The 24,471-nt window shown below is 38.2% G+C and overlaps 1 protein-coding gene across 1 annotated transcript; it reads right to left on the reverse strand.

Annotated features, from left to right (window-relative positions):
• Positions 1 to 249: 249 nt before the first annotated feature.
• On the reverse strand, positions 250 to 2,150 carry LOC128855603 (uncharacterized). The gene is made up of 2 exons (XM_054090636.1): positions 1,487 to 2,150; positions 250 to 951 (listed from the first exon to the last, which is right to left on the reverse strand). Exons 1-2 carry the CDS (start codon positions 1,803 to 1,805, stop codon positions 341 to 343), a joined length of 930 nt encoding a protein of 309 aa, XP_053946611.1. The 5' UTR covers positions 1,806 to 2,150; the 3' UTR covers positions 250 to 340.
• Between the last annotated feature and the right edge of the window lie 22,321 nt (positions 2,151 to 24,471).

Genomic DNA, 24,471 nt, shown 5'->3' on the forward strand with positions numbered 1-24,471 from the left:
TCGGCATTTTATGCAACTTTTGTTTTGTTCGATTTTATCATCTTCAAGCTTCCTGTACAGCGTTTGGTTCGAATAGAACTTCTCGAAAATCGAAACCAAAAATCAAGTAAAAATATAATACAATAACAAATAACCAATTTGTTATCGGTTAACAAGACTAGCCGGCAACTTTAGCTATTATCATCGCAGCGTCGTCGAATTTCGTCCAGCATCGTTTGGTTTTTGGTTCATCGTCTTTGAATTCCGTCGTGATTTTCGTAGTTTTTTTTTGTTTTCGTCGCTTTTGTCATTTTTGTGGCATAGTTTCTGTTGCACTTGAATTTTAGCTGTAAGCAACCATTTAATAAGGTCCAGATTTGCCGGGTGGTCCGTAGTTGGAGGATGGCGCCGAGATGTCACCACCACCACCACCACCGCCGCCACCACCGGAGTAACCACCATCACCGCCACCGATACCGCCGCCAATACCGCCACCAATACCACCGCCAATACCACCGCCGATACCACCGCCAATACCGCCGCCTCCAATACCACCGCCTCCAATGCCACCACCAATGCCGCCTCCTCCAATAGCACCACCACCGCCGCCGCCGCCATCCTTTTGGGTCTTGTACTTGATGAAGTACACTTCGGGCTTGGAGGGCTGTGTGGGCGCTGGTGTAGGAATGACAATATCCTGCTGATCTTCTGGTTTCTTGACCAAAACATAGACGAGTGTCTTCTCTTCGTTCTGTGGCTGCAGTGGAATAACTGGTGCCTGGTAGCTGGGTGGAGATGGTGCCTTAATGAAGATGATCTTGTAGTGCTTCTGCGATTGGCCAATGGGAATGTTGGGACGTGGACGCACATCCTCCTGCTCTGGTGGGGGCACGTGAACGTAAATGTGTTTCTGCACAAGTGTGGTACCACCGCCACCACCACCGCCGCCGCCTCCGAAACCGCCACCAACACCTAAGGGAATTAAAGAAAATGCAAAAAGGGGAAATTAAAAAAAGGTAAATTTTTCAAGCAGAGATGCCTGCTGAGTGAAGAGTTGCGCGTACATTTTGATTAACTTAGTTGGATTTGATTCGGTTTTAGAATTGTAATAATTTTCGAATGAATTGTTTGCTGTTTTTTGTTTTTTTTGCTAAGTTGTATGAAAATATTTTCAAAGTCATGTCAAAATTATTGGTGTAGCCAAAATCGAACTATTACCCGTAGCACAAAATCTTCTTCCCGCATTTTACTTGTATTTACAGTATACGCAAATGCAAGGCGTTTGTTGCAGATAAATCAAAATGTAATCAGGCACTACTCTATCAGCCAGCAAACACTTGAAAGCGCTCTTAGTGCACTCAGATTGTCTTTCTTTTCGATTCGAGCCAAAAGTGGTTAATTTTTTGTTTTTTTCTAAGGCTTCAGCGCTCAGAATGTTTTTCCAACACATTAATCACGCATTGAGAATACTGCGCATTTTTTCTCTCTTCCCCATTTCTATACACACCTCCTCCGAAGCCACCACCACCGCCGCCGCCGCCGCCGCCGCCAAGGGAACCACCTCCAAAGCCACCTCCGCCGAAACCACCGCCAGAGCCGCCGCCAAATCCGCCACCTCCACCGAGTCCACCACCACCACCGAGTCCACCGCCAAGTCCTCCGCCGAGTCCGCCGCCGCCGCCACCGCCAAATCCGCCAGAGCCGCCGCCGAAACCACCGGAGCCACCGCCGAATCCACCGCCACCACCAGGCCTGTTATAAGCGTAGCCTGCTTCGGGCCTAGCAGCCGACAGCGCTATACAGGATAATAAGATGAAGGCTTTCATTTCGTTACGAATGCGAAAAACGAGCACACGCACACTTTGACGTTAACGTTGAATGTTCTATAAACCGGAAACCGATTGCACGACCGACACGTTGTTTTATTACTGCTGCTCTAATCCTTTAACACACGTACACAGACACTCGTACCGTATATATGTATGTAATCCTTATTCGGTGCAACGGTGCGTATGAGTGATGTGTTTCACAGTGTTTGGAGTGTTTCGTTTGATTTTTTGATTTGGTTATGTGAAAAAAATAGTGAATAGTGGGGATAGAAGGATGGAAAGTTCTGTATATTTTACACTTTCTGTTGCTATTGATGTTGTTTATTAAACTAAATCAAATGCTGTACTGACGATGCAATACTCAAACTTCAGCAATTTATACAAAAATTTTCAGGCGCCACCATAGTCAGCGTCATCTTCCCCAACCATATGCACTGGCAGTGTACAGTGACTATGTTTATGTGTGCATGTGTGTGTGTGTGTGTGTGCATGTATGTGCGGTTGCGCTACGATGCCGAATAATGTGCAGCGGTCGTAGGCTATTTGGTGGTGCGACCGGTAAAGGTTCACAAGGCGATGCGATGCGATGCGCCGAAGACAGACAGACACTTGTAGCAGTCGTCGTGTTGTTAGTGTTGCTAGTTTTTGCTACAGGCGCTGGCGAGTGTATCACTGTAACAAGTTGTCGTCTTCGCCAAGTGATCCACAACGCGTCTGCATACAAACATTCGTACAGACGTATGACAACTGGAGAGTTGTCGCTGCTTCTGTCGCTGGCTGCAGTTGGCGTCAGCATCGCCGCCACTGGCGTTGTTGCCATTTTTGAGCACAACTGCAGCTATTATTGATGAAGATCACAAAGCAAACAATAACATTGCAGATGATATGAGGCAGCCATTGTTGAACTGCTGCTTGCTGCAGACTTGAAGAGCGACTTTGGAGTTGAAGTCAGTGGATATTTAATTGTCAGTGCGCTTAGCTATAAGTTCAACCGAAAATTACGTTCTTCAGAACGAACTCAGGAATAGTAGATTTAATGTATTAAAATAAATTCCAAATCTTTTGTGTCTAACTTTTTTGCTCTTCTTTATTAATTGCTTATATAACTCCAAAGAAATGTATGACTTTTATGGTTTTTCTGAACCTCGCAATACCCGGCAAGTACTTACAATTTCAATTAAATTATAAAAAACTGGAGCAAAGTAAGAAAACATAAAAACATGGTGAATATAAAATTCCAGAAAATTCAGTGCATAAATGACAAAAACAACAAACATATACAAGTATGCAAAAGAGATTCACCAATGCGCAGAAGAAAACGCCACATTCATATAAAACCGAAAGTAATCACATAAACCAACGAAATAAAACGAACAAAACATTTGAAGTGAAGTAAGTAAAACTGCAACTAAAATTACCGCACAATCAACATATTACGGCACAGTATGCAGGCCAACAACCAGCACAATAACAAACACAGAAATGCAACAACAAAACAATAAGAGAAATAAAATATAGCAAATAAGTAAAAACAAAGCATGAAACAATTAGGCGTAAAAAGCCACAGTGTGTATGTACGTGTGTGCAATTACATTGTCAACAAATACAAGAAAAAGCTGACGAAGAAGAAGAAAAATACGAAAACAAAGCCAACCATCCAGCGTGCATCGCAAGTTACATACAATACAATTATTTATTCCCCACTGACGGATATTGTGATGCTCCAACTGCAAAAACTAAAAAACGAACAACAACAAAACCGCCTGAAAAAGAGGACGACTTGGCAGTTCAGCCAACGGCAACAGCAAAATTCATAGCATCACTTTACCAGAGGTGAAATAGCAAAACAAACAAAGCAAAAAAAAACAAAAAAACAAACAAAAAACATATACAACTGCCCATTTCAGAGCCGAGCCAGTTTCGTGTGAGAATGCCGTCAAACATACCAAGCAGAGCGCATACCGGTAAAAATGATCACTGAGAAAATTAAAGAAAATAAAGTGAGCAGCAAAATATATACAACTTTCGCGTTCTGCATGAAAGTGAAATTGTTTGTGGCTGCTCACCTGCTGCTCTCTCCGTTGCAAGCCATCAAGGTGACTCTATGGGTAATATCTTCAGCACAAAAAAAAAACAAAAAAGAAACAAACAACAATTAGCAACTTAAAGTAGCTCTCTGCATTGTTAGCCGTACAATCTTAAACGCTCTCGCGCTCGCGCTCGCTCTGTTGCTCACACAAGAGGTGTATGGTAGTAAAGACGCACAGAGGAGCATCGCTCATTTTTATGCTCAACGTGGTTTGCTGGCGCTGGAACTCATGGCTTGCGCACTTTGTGTTAAATCAGTGTACTAAGGTGGTCACCGGTTGCGTGGACGTGCTAAGATTTTTAAGCTGTATTTTTTTTCTAACATTAAATTTACATAATTTTAAGATTATAAATAAATGTTTTGTAAGCTCGACAAAAAATGTGTGGTTTTCGACAGCTGATTTATTTGTTTTACAACGTTTTTTTGGTTCTTGTGTGGCGATAAATTTTTTATTTGATATGGTAATTAGAGCAAAACAAAAAAAAAAAAGAAACTCTTGAAAACTTGTGTTAATTACCTCAAAATACAGTGGTGACCGAATTTTTGGCTGATTTGTGCTATCTGTAATTATTTTGCATTAAATTGAATTCTTTAAATTCTTTTAAATTTTTTAGGCCGGTGTAAAAAAAATTAATTTTTCAAGTTTTATTAATATTAATTTTTTTAAATTGTTTCTAATTTAACGAAATGAGTTTAGCAAACTAATTGTGTCTACAAAATTGTTTAAAAGATTTGTTGCATATTTACAAGTAAAAAATTTTATTTAAAGAAAAAAAAAGTGCACCGGCATGAAATAGCAATTTTCGAAATGGTCTGCATGATTGTGACTTATACATTTTTTTATAAATTTTGCAACTAAAGTACAAACAAATTTGATTAAAGTTAACTTTGAAGTAACAGCAGTGGTGCTCGCCTCTTTCTGCTGTCATTTGTAAAATTTAAAAGTACACATTTTGCATTCAAAGTAAAAATTTTGTGCTAGGAATGCCACTTAAATTAAATAGAATTTATTTTTATATTTTTATTCTTTCCCTCAGCATAAATAATACTGAATTGTTTGTATAAAAATGTTTTACTTTAATTCAAAAATAGTATAAAATGAGAAAATGAAATGTGTAGTTTTTACGTATTCATGGGAATAAAAAAAATAAAGTCTCAATAAAACACCAAATTCTTGTTTTTTCTGTGCCTGTGCGTTTATCTTTTATAAGCGTCTACTGAGATGAAGGAAAGCCTATAAACCTTGCATTACTTGAACTATTATAGATTTAAGTGGGCACGTTTGAACTGGTCCGCTTTTGATTACAACTGTACCAGTTGCAAAATTCGGCAGAAATTCGTATTTTATGTAACCCAAATCTGAAGAAACCTGCTTTAAAGACAACTTAATGCGAGATTCATAATCCATGCTATAATAAAACTGTAGAGATGTCGTGTCTATATATTCAGTATTTCCTTAAAAAGTGATCAAAGGTGATGCCGAAAATGTGCAAGAATGCTTTTGTACCACTTTTAAAATTTTTGTCTGCCTGGTCACCGAAACTACTGAATAGATTTTCGTGAGGCCTTAACTCGTGATTAAACTGTAATCTTGGTATATTTTATCATAATCGGCTTATGGAAAAAATACGTACCTAGGTTGTGTTAGGATAAATGGCTGCCCTTGCGAGGGGCCCACTGGGACAAATATTCAAAATTCGTTCGTTGTGATACTATAAAGGAGCAAAGCAGGAGGAAAGGAACCAGACAGTTCAAAAAAGGAAGAAGGGACCTTAGAACTTGAGGATGACTAATTTACGTTCATATTAGCCGCCGCAAGCTACTGATGAATTTCATCAGCTGTGTGATATTCATACCCGCATTATCCGTAGCGAAAAAGTGAGAGCCCAGATGTCTAAGTCTTCACCCGGCGAGAGCAGGGCAGCTGCAGAGAAAGTGCTGATATGATTCCAGCTGATTCTCCAGAGAGCTTCTGCCAAAAGAACTTGAAGCAGTCCCAAGTCTCATCGCATGGACACCTAACGTGTATTGTCCGCTAAGGATAGGTACCTACCAAATTCGCGAGCTGCAGCTTTGCTAGTCTTAGAAGTTCCTTAGACTGCCTCCTATCTACCCGAGGCCAGAAGGATCTTTTCACTTTGCACGTTTGCGCACTTACCCAGCGCTCGCTGAGTTAACGCGAAGCTCATATTTCCAGAAGCAGACCACAGGTTCTCAGGGGAACCACAATACTCTCAGTTTACTATTAAACCGTTTTCAGGGTCCCTTGTCTAGTCAGCTCATCAGCCCAGCAGTTTCCCTCTATGCCGCTGTGACCGGGAACCCAAATGAGTCTAAAAGTGAAGGCATTCCCCGACTAATTTCGATCGCACAAATAACGAGCCCAAGACCCTAATTGCCGTCTGGCTGTCGGAGTAAGTATTTGCATCCTGTACGGGAATTATAGAACTAAGCAACCAATGTACTGCTTTCTTAACACTAACCGTACCGCGCCCGGTCAAATGACCGGTTACGAAATTGAATTTAAAGACTTAAACTGACTATTTGTTCCTTGGTAAATTTAACTTTATATAAATTCATATATTATCAAATTTAGCAATTTACCTTTTTTGTGTTTGATTTTTTTTTTCACTAATAAATGTTCATCTGTTGACTTGTTTACCACACCCGGTCATTTGACCGGCGAATAAGCGAACAGCAACAGAGTGTTCTCGAATATTCTCTATCTCATAATAAGCTATTGAGAGTCTGACTTCCTAACAGTAATTCTCTTTCCAAGTACTTGATGCTGTTGGTAAAAATCTAAAAAGGGCAGTATAAGTTTGAATGCCATAGTGTACGAACGGAAGAAAAATCAAGAATAAACAAATCTTATAATAATCAATGCGTCATTTTTTTATTCCTAAATATGCGCAAACAACACGTGAGAAAATTAGTAAAAAAAGAGGTCGTCTGTAAAGTCGGTTTACTGAAGATAGTTTAACGTGACAACGTCATAAGAAAATAGTGATGAAATGGTTGTATTTTTCAAAAGAAAATTTTAATTTTATTTGTTTGATAGATATTTTGTATGGATATAGAGAAGGAGGTAAATGGAATCGCAATGGAATTGATCAAGTTAAAAATGACGAAACATTTATCAAATTCATGAAAGATATGTTCAATTTCGATTGTGCATCAGACGTTAATAAGTCTACAACAATAAGAGGCAACATCATCGATTTGACTTTTTCAAGCGCGGGCCGATTGTGCCTCTTTGTCGTTCGTTCCGCGCTCTGGCTTGCAGTTCAAGCAAGGTAACGACGCATGAGCAAAATAACGACACATTTTTTGGTGCGTGCGGTCGACTACATTGAATTATAGGACGTTATTACGTCAAAAAATACAATATATGAGTGAAATGCGTACAGACAGGGAAAATGCCGATTCGGAAAATGTACAAATTGATGGTGTTGACTTGTCTGATACCAGCGATGAAGAAGAAAACATTTTGAATATTCGCAGAGGACAAAAGCGTCGAAGGATTTTTTGAGATTATGAAAGTGAGATTAGTAAAAATGCCCAGATTACTGAAATAGCTCTGGATGGAATTGTCTGGCAACATATAAAAGCAGGCCCTATAATCGGAAGGCGTTCATATAGTTTCTAAGAAATATCAGGGGCAACTGGCAACGCTAAACGAAATATTTTGTTTGTTAAAGCAAAGACGGCATTTTTTTTTAATATTAATAAGTGGATTTTTGAGCACATAAAACATGTACGAGCGAAAACTAGGAACTACTTGGGGCTTAAAAAATAAAAATATATAATTGGCGCGTACACCCTTTTTGGGTGTTTGGCCGAGCTCCTCCTCCTATTTGTGGTGTGCGTCTTGATGTTGTTCCACAAATGGAGGGACCTACAGTTTCAAGCCGACTCCGAACGGCAGATATTTTTATTAGGAGCTTTTTCATGGCAGAAATACACTCGGAGGTTTGCCATTGCCTGCCGAGGGGCGACCGCTATTAGAGAAATGTTTTTATTAATTTTGCTTTCACCGAGATTCGAACCAACGAGGGACTGAGCCCCAGAATGAGCCACATTAACACAATTTCAGGAGCTGGCAGGAGAAGAAGTTCGTTGAACACTGGTGAAATTTGGTAACTCGTCGCGGTTCTATTAATTTGAACACAGCTGTATACATACAGTAGGGAGCAAAAGTGTTTGCATAGTTAACATTATCAACTTTGTGGGCCAATAAAATGCAAACGAAGAAGCAAATCAAAAAAACTTTTTGTTCTAATAATATGTCTTTAAACCTCAACAAATTGCCGTATATGATAAAAACAAAACAGAATCAGTGAAATATTCAAACAAAAAAAATCAAAACAACTCCCATGTGTACAATTTTGCACTTTCCGTTATTCTTACTTTTGTTTGATTTCTTAATTCTCTTATCAGCAATAGACATGCAGTTTCACCGTTATATGTTTTGTTTGTTCATTTTTCGCTTATATGATCCAGAAAATCACGTGTTTCTTATTATTCGAAGCAGATTTGCTGATTTTAGCAATTAATCTATAAAGTACCGCGAAAAAATGAAGTAGCTTTCGTCTGATCTCGAAAATAGTATTATTAGCCTAAATGAAAGTGGCTGTTCGACTCGTGCTATTGCAGATCAGCTTAAGATTTCCCATTCAGCGGTGTCCAAGGTCCAAAAAATACGAAATGTTGCACCCAAAACCATTATTACAGGCCGTAAACGCCTCTTAAAAGACTCTGACGCCAGGCTAATGATGTCGAAAATGAGATCTGATAAGTTCCTAATACTAAGATTGGATATGTGGCAAGTGTGAAAAAAAATAAACCAGCTCTATGCGAGAAGAATGTCAAGGCTTGATTGAAATTTGCCCGGGAACACAAAAACTGGACTGGATGACTGGAAACGTGTTATCTGGTCAGATGAATCCAAGTTCAACCGTTTTCAGTCGGATGGCAAGCAATACTATTGGCATAGGCCCGGCGACAAGCTTCAAAAACACCATGTGAAGCAAACCGTCAAGCATAGAGGAGGCAATGTCAAAGTTTGCGGATGCTTTACTTGGTGGCACATTGGACCATTACAAAAAATTGATGGTATAATGTTAAAAGAAGACTACCTCAATATTTTGCAAACCCAACTATCAAATTTTCTGGACAAGTGTGCATATCCCGAAGAGGAAATTACTTTTCAACAAGATGGGGACCCGAAGCACACTGCCAAATTGTCCGCGAATGGTTAAAAAGCCAAAATTTTAAGTTGATGGAGTGGCCAGCTCAAAGTACCGACCTCAATCCGATTGAGAACCTGTGGTCAATCGTGAAGCGACGGCTCGGGCAATATCAATCAGCGCCATCCAACTTAGACGATCTTTGGAAGAGTGTAGAGCTGGAGTGGAAACGAATTCCAAAAGAAACCATAGAGAAGTTGGCCGAGAGTATGCCAAACCGAAAAAAAGGTGTAATAGCTAATAAGGGTCTGTGGACAAAATATTAATTTCATATCATATTTCATTTTGTTCACTAAAGGTGCAAAATTGTACACATGCGAGTTGTTTTGTTTTTTTTTTTTTTGTTTGAATATTTTGCTGATTCTGTTTTTATCTGTTTTTATCATATATGGCAATTTGTTAAGAATTAAAGACATATTATTAGAACAAAAGGTGTTTTTGATTTGCTCCATTCGTTTGGATTTTATTGACCCACAAAGTTGAGAATGTTAACTATGGAAACACTTTTGCTCCCTACTGTATATACAGGGAACTATCGCTTATAGAAATCATGAATATTCACAAGGACATATGCTTGTATTTGTGTACCTGCACACAGTGGCCGCTGCGGCCTGCTTGAAGACAATTAAATGCCTGTTTCACAAGTTTTTTACGCAACAAACCAATGCTATTAATTTCCTTTATATTTATTTATTTATTTTTTATTTTTTAATTCTCTTTCTTTCTGGTTTTGCTTTGTTTAGTAATATTGTTCATTCGAAAGACTTAAAAACAGGTTGAATTTCCTGCCTTCCACGAGCGAATTGAAATTTCACCTTGAAAAATAAAAGGATAATGAAGAAGAGGCGGATGTTGTTGTTAATGATGATGGTCACGAAGGTTGCGTAATAAAGCAAAACCGCAAAACAAAAAAAAAACAAAAACTATGGGAGGTACCATCAAAATAATGATGCAGATATTAAATGACTTGAATTGTTGAATTCTCAGAAAAGCTATAAAGGAAAGGAATTGCGATTCTTCCATTTCATAAAAAAAAATTGGCACAATACCAACACTGAGTGAAGATGGAGTTGAAATAAGAATGGAAAAAATTAAACATAAGAAATCCAACAATGAAAGTTTGCCGAAAGTGAAATGAAATGATAATTGAATCAGGCTGTCAAACTGGATCGGTGGCAGTAAAAAAGCTTTTAGGAAAATAATTCAGAACTTGTCAGAAACAGTTGCTTGCTTTTGAAGTCAATCAAATACTTACATCTACTCCATTTTCAATGGCACCTTTGCCAAAAGAGTTCTTGACATAAACTCAATTACCATAGCAGAAGTCAGTATTGAAGAATGCTAGAAAGGAAATCGTGCGGTTATCACAATTGATGATAGCAGACATATTTAAATGAAAGAAAACATTCAAATGCGATGACGTGAGCAGAAATACATGCACGTCAAATAAACTGGTAGGCAGGAGAATTTGGGAAATTGATGTGAGCAGCATGGGGAAATTGATAAGAGCGGAGTGATAGGTTGCCAAATAAATGATGTTGGAGTAAGTATGTTAGGCACAGACATGGCTCTCAACGAATGGACAGAGAACATGCTTAAAGGGGGAGCCTGCTTTAGAGGCCTCAAAAATGAATTCTTTCGTGGATTTTTTCTGAAGGAAAGAAATATTCAATTGAAACGAAAATTTCAGGTTTTATTCTTATATATTTCAACAGTCTTCTCAATTTTTTTTATTAAACTATATGTCATATTATGCCTCGTACAAGCATTTTGCCGAAGCGCCTCGAGTGTGCATGTGTCGTGCGGCGAGAAAGATGCAGGTCGCAATTTTCATCTGAAACCGAAAACCCAAAAAGATTTTTCTTTTAGTATAGCATCGCTTCTATTTAAACCAAGACAATTAAACAAAAAGTGAGAAATTCAACAATTTTTCGCTAATTAAAAAAAAAACAAATCATGTTTTTGGAAAAAAAAACAAATTCAAAATTATTTAAAAAGTGGGTTAATCATAACTTTCTTAAGGCTTTTTAGGTTCAACTAGAAAAAATACAATCAATGCTATCTCATTTCGATAGGATGTTTAACTTTTTCCCTATCTTTCCCGCCAATTAGGAAAAATCGTAAAAATAAAAAACCGAGAAATCGCACTTCGAGTGATCCAGCCGCTCGTATACCTGCTCGACGATTGCTCACAATTTCTTCTGTAACTCCAGAAATATTTTGAATTTGCTTCTGAAATTTTGAGGACACATTCTTGCATAGCTTGGGAAGACATTTATGTAAAAAAAAAAATCGATTTTTTGAAGCCTCTAATGCAGGCTCCCCCTTTAAAACTAGAATAATCATCGGTGAGGTAGGCAGCAGCACGGTAAAACGCTCTGTCAACAGGGGAACCCCTCAGGGAGAAGTCTTATCCCCTCTGCTGTGGTTATCAGTCGCTAACAACATCTTTACCAATTTCAACAGAAGGGGAATTAAAGTAGTGGCGTACGCGGACGACATAGTGCTTATGGTCTCAGGAATGTTTCCAACCACAATCAGTGAGATTATGGAAGGAGCTCTACAAAATTACTCAGTAATTGGGAGACGTACTGTGCTTTAAGTGTAAACCCGAGAAAAACAGAACTGATGCTATTCACCAAAAAAACCAAGGTACCAAACTTTAATACGCCAAAACTTAACGGCGTTAGTCGCACGCTAACCCAACAGGCAATATACCAAGACCCCAAACTCTGCTGGAAGTCCAACGTAGAGTACAGGGTAAAGAAAGCGGATATAGCATTTTACACGTGAAAGAGAATGTTGGGTAGAAAATGGGGTCTCCAACCAAAATTATCCAACTGGTCCTACACAGCCATTGTAAGGCCAATACTAACATATGCGGCACTAGTTTGGTGGCCTGCAGCAGAAAAGAAATACAACAAAACTAAGCTGAACAAGATACAAAGAACAGCGTGTTTCTTAACTACTGGAGCGCTTAGCGCCAGTCCTACTGAAGCGCTCAATGCACTAACTCATCTGCTACCACTAGATTTGCACATTAAAACAATCGCTACTTGCAGCGCGGTGAGACTCAGAGACATAAGAAGCTAGACAACAAGGTCGTACGTTCAAAGCAAGTTCCTCCTACAGGGAACCTCGCTGCTCAAAAACAGATCAGACTACACAGTCCCCGACCTTAACTTCATGAAAGACTTTACGGTGCGTTTTCCACCGAGGCCACGGAGCAAACGGAAGGTGATTGGAAGATACGATATCGAAATCTATACCAATGATTCTAAGATGAACTGTGGCGTGGGAGCTGGCTTCCATTCGGAGCCACTCAACCTATCGCAGTCAATTCGTCTTCCTGACTATGTCAGAAGCTTGCAAATCTCTAAAACTCTACAAGGAAGTTGGTGCAAGAGTAGCTATCTTCTCAGACAGTCAAGCAGCTATAAAGGCCTTAGACTTCAACTACATTTCATCCAAACTAGCCTTACAGTGTAGAGAGGAGCTGGAATTGCTTAGTCATTGGCTTGAAATCACTCTGATATGAGTTCCCGGTCATAGGAATATCCGGGGTAATGAGATAGCGGATGAGCTAGCAAAAAAATGTTCGACACTAGAAATAACAGAGGCAGTGCCAGTCTCCATCCCACTCAACTCATTAAAAGCATCCATTGCTTCACACTGCTATGCTTGAGCTGAAAGAAGATGGAAGCAATTAACTCCATGTACGTGTAATACAACAAAAAACACATGGCCGTCATACAAAATCCAAAGGACGAATGATCTGTTAGGATGCTCTCGGCCAAGGATGCGTGAGATACGCATCACTGCAACCCTTACAGGCCATTGGAAGGTAGGTGATCATGCAGCCAGACTCAACTTATCCTTCAATCCTATCTGCAGAAGCTGTGAAGCGGAAGGGCCGAAGGAAAGTCTTTTCCACTACTTATGTGAATGTCCAGGGCTACCTAATCAATGAGATCTCAGACATCGAGATAAAGAATTTGCTGCTGTACTTGGCCTCACTAAATGGATCTGACCTATTTTCGCCCAACTCATAAGATTTGAATGATCGTAAGTTCAAATTGGGTGTAAATGATATGTCTTTGTCCCCAAATCACAAAACAAAAAACCCAGTCAAAAATATTTCTCAACTATATTACAAAACAACAAAAAAAAAATTTAAAAAACGAAAAAACAAAAATTCAATTTTCAAAAACTGTCACAAATTTTCCTTCTTCCTGATTCGCACAGCCAGACTCAACCTACCCTCCAATCCTATCTGTAGAAGCTGTGAAGCGGAAGGACCGAAGGAAAGTCTTTTTCACTACCTATGTGAATGTCCAGGACTAGCTAGGGCACGACTTTGCTCCTTCAGCAAGCCCTCTTACAACAAATTAATGAGATGTCAAACATGAAGATAAAGAATTTGCTGCTATACCTGGATGTCACGAAATGGATCTGACTTAAAAACAAAAAAAAAAGGACATCATCACACGAGAACAGTGGTAGTAAAATGGCGTTGGTCGCTAATTCGAATTATTTCAGTAGAAATTCTTAACCATTTCAACAACAACAAACAACAACAACAAAGACACAAGCTAATAACTTTCCAACAAAAGCAAAGTTTGGCAATTTTCAAAAAAATTCCGAAAACGCTTCTTTGGAAAATTGAACGCCATTCTCGGTACCCAAATTTTTCCTAGAAATGTCATTTTATTTTTGTTTTGTAGGCGCATTCGAGTCACCCAAAAGTTGTAAATTATTGTAATTCAAATGACAAAAAAAAACTAATTTTTTCTAGCAACTAATTAAGAAAACTTTCTTTTGTATGAACGTTGAGCCTAGTAACGCAAGCGTGTAAATACTTACTCTTCAGCAGGGATTTGAACCGGCTTTGAACGGGAAAACCGATTTTTTGTACTAATTAAATAAACCATAAACCGAACCGAAATTAAGTACAAGTGTTTGGTCAGGACCGTAAACCGAATCACCTTTAATAAGGGTTTAAAAGCTCACTCCGACCAATTTTCAATAGACAAATTTTCCCAAATTTTTTTATTTTTCATTTCCTTAAATGTGGTAAAACTATTTTTATAAAATGTCGAATCAAATGCGTTCCAATTTAGCTGTAGGTATGTGATTTTCCAAAATAAATCAAAGACATACGCAACAAAGTAAATGCGGTCGTTAAAACACTAAGATTAAATTAGATTAGATTTGTAGGAGGTTAAATAAGTCCAAGTCCTCATTCTGGGGGACCATTGTAGTACACCCGCTGATCCACTTCATGATTTCTGTAGAACTGATTCCAGTTATTGGCGTTGAGCCCTATGGACTGTTACTAATGCCGAAGCTTTATCGCTAGTCATTATCAGAGGTCATTCCGTAATATACATTCCAACTCATGGTGAGGAGAGAAGTATGACCAAGATCAGACCGTTAACAGGCTCTCAGCGAATGCAAAAGAATCAGCTGATTGGCTAACGTGAAAGGGGTTATGACAGAGGTTTGTCTACAAAAAAAAACAACATATTAATTATGTAGGTGATACAGGAAAAAAACTCAGCACGGCCACCCGTTCATGCTACTTCGTACCCGTCTGAACAACGGCTGTTTGAACGAGTTTGTGAATACTTGTGAAATAAGCGGGCAGAATTATGCTACCGAGTCCACTCTAGTTGAAGTTACTCGCTCAATTTTTTTCTTCGCCATAGCAGATGACCGAACCTCATAACCCAGCATCCTTGATGCTGACTTTGAATCAAAGCGAACCAACAATAAACATTACGAAATGTCTTGATCTGGTCAGCTCCTGCAACATAAATTTTCAGCAGAGAAATCGTTTTTCATGTAAATAATATATAATCCGAATCAGACTAGAGATACGATTTTTCGAGATATATTGATTTGAGCGCCACCCATGGCGGTATTTTTCCTTGAGAAAGTATTTATTTATACTTAATATGTTTTGCATATGAGCCAAATAAGATCATAAATAAAGATTCTAAAAATATTTTTAATATATACTCTCAGAGTAAAGAGTAGCCTGAAAACTGCTCAAAAATACGATTATACCTAGCAGTGAAAGCATCGTCAAATTCGGTTTATCTACTCCAGAGACTAGTGGATTCAGTCGGGTAAACATAGCTAAGGCTTACGACACAGTTTCCAAAACAGATCTTATTTATTATATTTTGTTGTACTCCCAACATCATCCAATTTTCTATGTACAGGCATGACAATCCCTCAGTTTTGTATTGGTATTGAGTATAACAGCAGATGAGTATTCCGCAGCTGTTGTGTTCCGGATTATGCAAATTCAATATCTCCTTTTCGCGGTAGATACAGATAGGTACCGAGCAATTTGTACTGCCCCTGTTGAGAGATCTTGCTCTGACAGCTATTCAGCTAGCCTCTCAGATATACCTCTAGGTTCAGTTTGACGTGTGTTGAAATTTGCTATGGGTTACATCGGAAACCAAGCATTATAAATCATGCATATACTAAAATACCAACCACTTTTAATTAAAAAACACATTTAAAAGAAAACATGAACAAAAAAGTAATAATGTGCTAATAGTTCACTTGAATCATACAACAACAAAAAAATAAGTAGCCCATTCATATCATCGCTTGTAATCCGAACTGCAAATTAAGCGCTTAAAGCTTCACGTAGTACTCGCATAAATACTCGGATTATAAACAACTTAACAGTCGGCAATTAAATAAGGAAGGAAAAAAACACACTCGCCATTTTTTCACACTAAGTCCCCTTTTTTGTTTCTATTGCTCGTGCTTACATATGTACATGTGCGTGTGTATGCATGTACGTGTGCATGAGTGAGTGTCACGATTTCTTGGGAAAATCATTATTTTCCCATCAAATCCGCTGAATAAATATAAAATTAAATATATTGCAATGGCACGAATATGTTTGCATCGATTGACATGGAAAAAGCAATTACTTCCGTACAATGTCAGCCCAAGCAGCAAGACAGCAGTGCGCAGGAGAGCAGCAGTACAGCGAGTCAGCAGAAACAGAAGCTATGTTTGTAGGTACATTTAAAACAACAGCAATAAAAATTGTAGCAAAGCATTGAGCCACCAGTAAACTAACAGCTTGCACACAAATGCATATACATATAACAAACAAAGTGATCAGCGAAGAGTAAAGCCAACACTGAGCGACAGCTAGAGAAGCAGCAACAAATAAATACTACTATCCGCAGCAGATGCTACTCTGCAAATCGAAGACAAATGGCGATGGTGATAACAACAAATCCCAACAAATGCAAGTGGAGTGTCAACTAAACCAAATACAAACGAGCTGTAAAAGATGCTCGCCAACATATGGAAAGCTTAGGACACACGTACATGCATGTGCACATACTACGAGTATAGTACTCCAAAGACAATTACGGTGCTTGTAAATTACCTTGTAACTAGTATGGGTCGCAAATGCAACTAGTAAGGCAACTGCATTTTTTCCATACAATCAACTGGTATTTTTTGCATGACGGTGCCCTACGAGATGTCAATTGACAGATTTGGAGCAGAAGTGGACTAGTAGCATACTAGTTCAAAATGAACAAAGCATGGTATTAGACAAATTATGGACAAAAATCACTGATTTGAGATTAAAAAGAGTAATTAAAAAATAAAATAATTTGGAGCAGAAGTGGACTAGTTCAAAATGAGCAAAACATAGTATTAGGCAAATTATGGACAAAAATCACTAATTTGAGATTAAAGGAGCAATTAAAAAATAAAATAAATTCTGTTTTAAACAATAAAGCCATTTTTATTAAGTACAGTTTAAAATTTAATTTAAAATCTGCATCGATTCAACTATGGATTGACGACTCTATGAGGTCTACCCATAGAAGACGTCGGTCTGAGTTGGATTCCTGTAGAGTAGCCAAGTGTTTTGTGAAAGAGCCAAACAGGAAATTAGCGAACTTTATCCTAAAACAACAAAATCCGAACTAAATCGTCGAATAAAAATACATTTTCCAAGTACAGTGGACTCCGTTTATAATGGCATCGAAGGGAATCGACAAACACGTCATAATAAGCGGACGTCATACAAAGCATTTTGTGAAAAAAAACAAGAGATGAAATCAAAATTGCACGTTTATTATGTACACATTATACACATACAAGTGTATTTTTTAATGAATATAATCTGTAATTTTTGTCGGCTTTTGGTTTTTCATTTTATTGTAAAAATAGTCTCTAATACTATTGTGCATAGAAGACACCGCCATGGTTAAATTATCGTTTTCAATATTGCTGTTAGCAAATCGGGATAATAATTCTGCAGCTTTTAATGCCTCTTCTGCGGTAGGTAATGATTCTTCCTCGACTTCCTTTCCGCCGTCACTTTCAAGTTGTTCCTTAGCATTAATGTTCTGTACGATATTGTCACCGATGGGTTTTTCGGATGAGAGGAGAGCGATATCGATGTCAACATAATCTCTCCACATTGCTGGTGCAGCTAAAGAATTTGAATTTAGATTACGTGACCACGAAGATAAAGGGACATCATCTTCTTCATCAAATTCATGTTCTGATATTTGATTAGGTAAACCGTCGTGTCTTTCAATGAATTCTGAAACAGTTGTGAATGGTACTTTGTGACGCTTTATTCCAGGCATCATTAAACATCAGAATTCCATCTAGCATCGTTATTTTTGAAGAAGGGTTGCTGCCATTAGCAGCAAAACTATTAATCATTTGGAATACAACGTTTTTTCTAAAATTCGTTTTGAGTGCTCGTATTATTCCCTGATCCATTGGCTGTAGTAATGATGTTGTATTCGGCGGAAGGAAAGCAAGTGTTATTCACTTTAAATCAGTAAGATTTGGATGTGCCGGGCAATTATCAACCAGCAATAAAATCTTTTTCTACTTCTTCACCAGATCACGATCCCAACATCGAAGCCAAGCTTTACGATTGTTAGCATAGTCGACAGGTAATGAGATGACTCCTTTAAACCATCTGGGTTTTTGTGACTTTCCAATAATGAACAATTTCTTTTTTTTTTGAACCACTCATATTAGCTGCTACCATGACAGTTATTCAATCTTTCGACAATTTGCCTACACCACAATTTTCACCTTTAAATTTTAATGTTTTGTCCAGCAACAGTCTTGTTGTAAAATAGTCCAGTTTCATCAGCATTAAATATCTCATCATCAGAAAACTGTCTTCGTAGATTCGGCCACACAGTTGTTAACCAGTTTGTTGTTGAACTTTGATCAACGGACGAAGATTCGCCGACAATTTCTCCCGCCGCAATGCTAGTTGAACTTTAAAACGACTGATCCAGCTTGCAGAACAATTGAAATCGAGAATACCAAAACGCGCGGCAAAAACGTTTGCCTTTTCTTGTAGCATAGGGCCGCTGATAGGTAATCTTTTGTTTCTCATGGTTTTAAACCACTGATATAATGCTTCATCAACATTTTCTTGTCGCGATTTTCAGTTTCAAAACATATGAATAGAACGATTGCTTAATGCGGTTCTTGTTTTTAAAAATCATTGAGATTGTCGAATGACCAACGCCAAATTCCTTTGCGAGGCATGAGTTCGGTTCTCCATTTTCTAATCTGCATATTTTTGGACCTTTCTTCTCAATCGTAAATACTTTACGGCGTTGAAATGACATTATTTTCACAGTGTAAACACAAACGAAAAATAATGCGTGACCTTCAAGCGTCAATTACTCACTAAACAAAAACGAGCCACGTGCCGAACGTCGTCGGGAATCAACGAACATTACCGAAGGTGTAAACATGATATGTACTTTGCAATGTAAAGTATGATACTATGTCGGTCATTATGACCGGACATACTTTATTAAAAATGGGTCATAATAGGCGACATGCCGCTATAAGATAAGTCATTATAACCGACTTTTTTTATAAAGAATTTTATATGAAAACAAAAGTTCGTAGTGTAGTTACGCCATAATAGGCGGTTGGTCAATATAAGCGGAGTCATAATAAACGGCTTCTACTGTATTAATAGAAAAGAAAAGTAAATGCTTAAATATTTCAAAATTTGTAACATTCCAAAGATTAAATAAATGTATTTTTCATTAGAAATTTTCAAAAATTAAAAATGTCAAATGTAATAAATACTATTTTTTTGATCTTCTCCAATGATATTAAATGCGGCTTTTCGGACTAGTTCATTTTCAGACAAGAAATCCTAATTGTAAACTACTATTTTTTCTAACCACTTTGGTGTATTATTGCAGGGTAGATGCATACAGAACATACATATATGTACATAACACATGCACGTACACACACAAGTTTAGCTCTTGCCAATACAAAACGAATCAATTTACGGTATCAGCTGCAAACAAATACAATAAAAAATGTGTTAAACAAAAGGAAAATTCTGCGCTTGAGCTTTTGCCACTGGCGCCCGCAGCGCATCTGCAACGAATTCGTGCAACATTCGAACATTCGATTTAATATGAAACCAGTAAGGAAGGCTGAAGATGTACGTTGTGGTAAAATTTAATTTGAGCTGGTTGTCCATTTGTGGAATCAAACAAACTCAGCGACAATGAGAGTTAAATCAGACGGATGGACGGAAATTTGGGTTTGACTCATAAAAAGTGAGCGTAGTTTATATCCGATCTCAAAAATGTTTATGCCAGGTCTAAGTGAGGTGGGTGGCAATACCATTATTTAGTTTGAGTGAGTTATTACAATGGAACTTTAGCCCTAAATAGTCTGCTATACATTCTCATGGAGAGCGACAGCCGTTGTAATCTAACCTTTGACAAGCTTTCGTAAGTCGTTTTCTAGATGCACTCGTTTACTCAAAAGCGGGTGTCCTAATTGCGTCGTATTTCTTCTCGTATAAAATTTGAGTAAATTTGCTTTGTTCATAATAGAAATATCTCGTTTTTTACTTTTCTTATTATCATTTCGTGTTATTTTTCCATGTTTTGAACGCGAGCACCTGCCGGCGACGGCCCAGACTTACGGTGCTCAAAAGCAAACAGTTCAATTATATTATTGATCAGAACCCAAGATATTAATCGAAATATATATTATTTTACTCCTGTAGGTAGTGATGGTAAATGACTTTTTGAAAAAGCCCACACAGTCCACAGTCTCTACTTTTCCCTAAGCTTACAAAAAATTTCTCCTACAAATTTTTTCTCCTGTATTTACACTAAAATGAGGCTAATGCCAAGTGCCTACTCGACTCGGTCAATCTATAGCTTTAACATTATTTTGTAAAAACCATTCACTTACCAAAATTGAGGAGTGCTTTGGCTCATTATCTTGCATAAAAAGCCACCGAAGTGTCATAATCTCCTCAGCAAATGGTAACATGACATCTTGAAGTCTGTCCTTTTGAATAAATTTGTCCATTTTATAGGTTATGAGGTTAGCAGGTTCTATTCCATACTAAAAGAAGTATCCCCAAATAATTATGTTGTCTTTTTTGTAAACAGCGGTGAGAGCTCTTATTCTTTAGGATGTCTGACATTTCGCCTAGCATCATTTCCAAATAAATTTAGTTCTCATTCATCGCTCCATTTTTTCACACAGGGTTTTTGCACACAGGGTATGCTCAAAAGTGAAACTATTCCTCTTCCTTAAATTTGCATATTTCAACGGAGTAATTTTACGAGCTACAATGGCCCTTGATGCCTTAAAAGGATCCCTTTTGGCAATAATCAATATTAAATAATCAGTGGTGCAAGTCGTTTTCTTTTTGCCACCATGTCGTTCTGTGAGTTTTTGGGCTTATGGGTATTTAGTCCAAAATTTTAGGACTTTACCTGAGTCACTTGGAAAATTGTATCATTTTTTTGAAGATTAAGAACCAGACTAAGCACCTCAACTGTGTAATACTGTGCGCGACGCATTTTTTAAAGAGAGACATTTTTGCGGCTTCTTAGGATTTTGCAGAGACAAAATCAGCTTGTTTCATTTCATGCAAAATAAACTTTTTGTACTATATAGGTTGTCAAAAAAGTCTTGCGGTATTTTTATTGAATTTACAATTGTTCATAAAATTCTTTATAATAATGCGATTTAAGTCAAATATGCGCCGTTTTGTTCGATGACGAGTTCCCAACGAGATGCCAACTTCATAATGCCCCTCTTATAGAAGCTCGCTTCCCTATTGTCAAAAAACTCGGATAGCCAATTTTCACAGGACTCTCTTGAGGACAACTTCCGACTACCAAGCTCGTTCGCCATGGACAGAAATAGGTGTTAATCACTTGGTGCGAGATCCGGACTATACGGTGGATGCAAAAGAACCTCCCATCCGAGCTCCCGGAGCTTCTGGCGCGTCACCAAAGATGTGTGTTGCCTGGCGTTGTCCTGATGGAAGACAATTCGGCCTATGTTGATCAAAGATGGCCTCTTCTGCATGAGTGCTGCATTCAAGCGGTCCAGTTGTTGGCAGTACAGGTCCGAATTGAGCGTTTGGCCATAGGGGAGCAGCTCATAGTGGATGATTCCCTGCCAATCCCACCAAACACACAGAAGAACCTTCCTGGCCGTCAATCCAGGCTTGGCCACCGTCTGGGCAGCTTCACCGTTTTTCGACCATGACCGTTTGCGCTTCAAGTTGTCGTAAGTGACCCACTTTTCATCGCCAGTCACCATCCGCTTCAAAAATGGGTCGATTTTATTGCGATTCAGAAGCGATTCCCATGCATCCATACGGGCAAAAATGTTTTTTTGCGTCAAGTCGTGTGGCACCTATACATCGAGCTTCTTTTTGAATCCAAGCATCTTCACATGGTTTATAACGGTTTGATGACTCATGCCCAGCTCTTGGCCGATGCTACGGCTGCTACTATGCCGGTCTCTTTCGATCAATTCAGCGATTTTATCGCAATATTCGACGACAGGCCTTCCGGACCGTGGCGCATCTTCGATCACCTCTGCACCAGAACGAAAACGTTGAAACCATCGTTGTGCGGTGGAAATGGAAACTGTATCGGGTCCATAAACTGCACAAATTTTATTGGCAGCATGAGATGCATTTTTGCCTTTATCGTAGTAGTACTGTAAAATATGCCGTACTTTCTCTTTATTTTGCTCCATGTTTGCGACGCTATATCTCACGAACGACTAAAAGCAAACAACAATTAATCAAACACGTGTTAGCACGTGAACCGATACGACGAATACAACTAGAACTACGCGCTTGCAAAGACAAGCTTGCGGAAATACCGCAAGACTTTTTTGACAACCTTTATTTTCGGCATTGTTTTATGATAGTGCAATAGTCTCTAAGGACAAACAATAACTTTCTTTTTCTTATGGTACCCTCGATAGTTCTAAAATTGGCATCATTTGGTAGATAAGAGTGCCCAGAATTTAGAAATTTATGGTCGATAATTCTCAGGCCGTTCTTGGGCGACTGAACAACTTTAAGCCACATTAAAACAAATTTGAAATTTATATTTTTTATGTAGTAAAATTTTTAAGTATATACTTCTGGCACTATGTCTTTGAGGAACGTGGTCTTACACCATTTTTAAAGTAATTGTATTGCAACTTCATTAACAACGGAAATTTTGGATCATAAAAAAAAAACACATTTTAACAGATCTTTTTAGAAATAGTTTTTAAATAAAAAAGTTCATAGTAAAGGGTTTTCCAATAACAGGTGTTATTTTGAATAGCCCGCTATTTCGGTAGATGTTAATTTTGAAGCTGTCATTTTTGATATTTGACAAGTAGAAACTACACCATTAATAAAAATGAAAAGATAACAGCTTAAACAACGCACTGAAGTTATTAAAATTTACTATAAAAATGGTGAAAATTTGGCAGAGACGGTTCGTAAAACTCGAACATTTTTGGATCATCGAAAAGCGCCTTGTCGGACCGCAATACAGAAATTGGTGAAAAAATTTAAGCTGTTGGGAAAAGTTAGTGATGTCAAAAATAAAACCCGTGCACGTCGCTGAAGAACAGCCGAAAATATTGCTGTTGTAGCCGAAAGTGTTGAAGAAAACCCAGACTTGTCCATCTGTCCATTCCTCGTCGTTCTTTGCATTCCACAAATGTCATTACACCGTATTTTGCATAAAGATTTGGGTCTAAGGCTTATAAAGTCACAGCCGGCCGATCATTAACAACGTCGTGTCTTTGCTGACTGGGTCGTTGAAATGCATGAAAATGATTCGGAATTCCATCGAAAAATCATTTAGAGTGATGAGGCAGATTTTCACCTTGGAGGCTTCGTCAACAAGCAAAATTGTCGGATCTGGGGTTGAGAAAATCCAAGAGTTCTTGTTGAAAAGCCTCTCTGTCCTCAACGTGTGACTGTTTGGTGCGGTTTATGATCCGGCAGAGTCATTGGACCTGACTTTTTCGAAAATGAAGCTGGAGCAACTTTTACGATGAATGGATTGCGCTATCGAGAGATGATTAAGGATTTTTTATGGGCGGAATTGGATGATATTGATCTGGACAACGTTTATTTTCAACAATACGGCGCTACGTGCCACACAAGCAACGAAACACGAAACGATAACACCTCTTATTGGAAAACCTTTTATATTGCAATCATTTTTATCATTAACCCTAGACGGACATTCTTCGTCGTTTCGACGACGCTCGATTGCATTTAACTGCTTATCATAATTTCTGTTCATTGTTTTTCTTTAATTTTTCGTACAGCTTTAGTCGTTGCTGAGCTTTAGTTGTGAGCGTACGTTCATCTGTGCTAGTTGCTTGTAAGTACCGTTTTAAAAAATATGCGTCGTCGAAACGACGAAGAATGTCTTTTGTGTGAGTTTTGCAACAAAATAATATATCACTTTTAGGATTTTTTTTTGTTTTAAAAACTTTTATATACATAATTCAATTCGACATGGCAAAACAAGCCTTTTTAAATGACAAGGAAATTGAAAAGTTTCTTGCTGAAGACGATGACTTAATAGTTTCGGATGAAGATGATTATGCCATTGGCGAGCTTGAGACAGACTTGGGAGAGCTAATGGACGAAGCAAATTCTTCTGAAGAGGTTTCTGCAGACGAAGACGATGTCCCGTTGAATGTGTTGCTTGAAGAGTCTGATATAATTACTTTTTCAAAAAACATTTTACGTGGAAAAAACCGTCATAAGTGGTCGACGCAAAAAGCTACGTCTCATAGATATGGACAAAATATTGTACATCAAGTACGTGGTCCTACTCGAATTGTAACCATGGATAATTGGTTCACTTCAGTCTCCTTGGCTAAATCTCTTTTAAAAGAACCATATAAATTAACATTGGTTGGAACATTGCGAGATATACCTCCAGAGATGAAAGTCAGCAAAGGT

This window comes from Anastrepha ludens, chromosome 2 (assembly GCF_028408465.1).
Source record: "Anastrepha ludens isolate Willacy chromosome 2, idAnaLude1.1, whole genome shotgun sequence".
NCBI classification, from domain to species: Eukaryota; Metazoa; Arthropoda; class Insecta; order Diptera; family Tephritidae; genus Anastrepha; species Anastrepha ludens.

What these genes read in the sequence shown, in the direction of transcription:
- LOC128855603 (XM_054090636.1), bottom strand. Translation starts at nt 1,805, where the DNA reads ATGAAAGCCTTCATCTTATTATCCTGTATAGCGCTGTCGGCTGCTAGG. An exon ending in TGGTGGTGGCTTCGGAGGAG is followed by an intron (nt 952 to 1,486) that starts GTGTGTATAGAA and finishes TAATTCCCTTAG; the next exon opens with GTGTTGGTGGCGGTTTCGGA.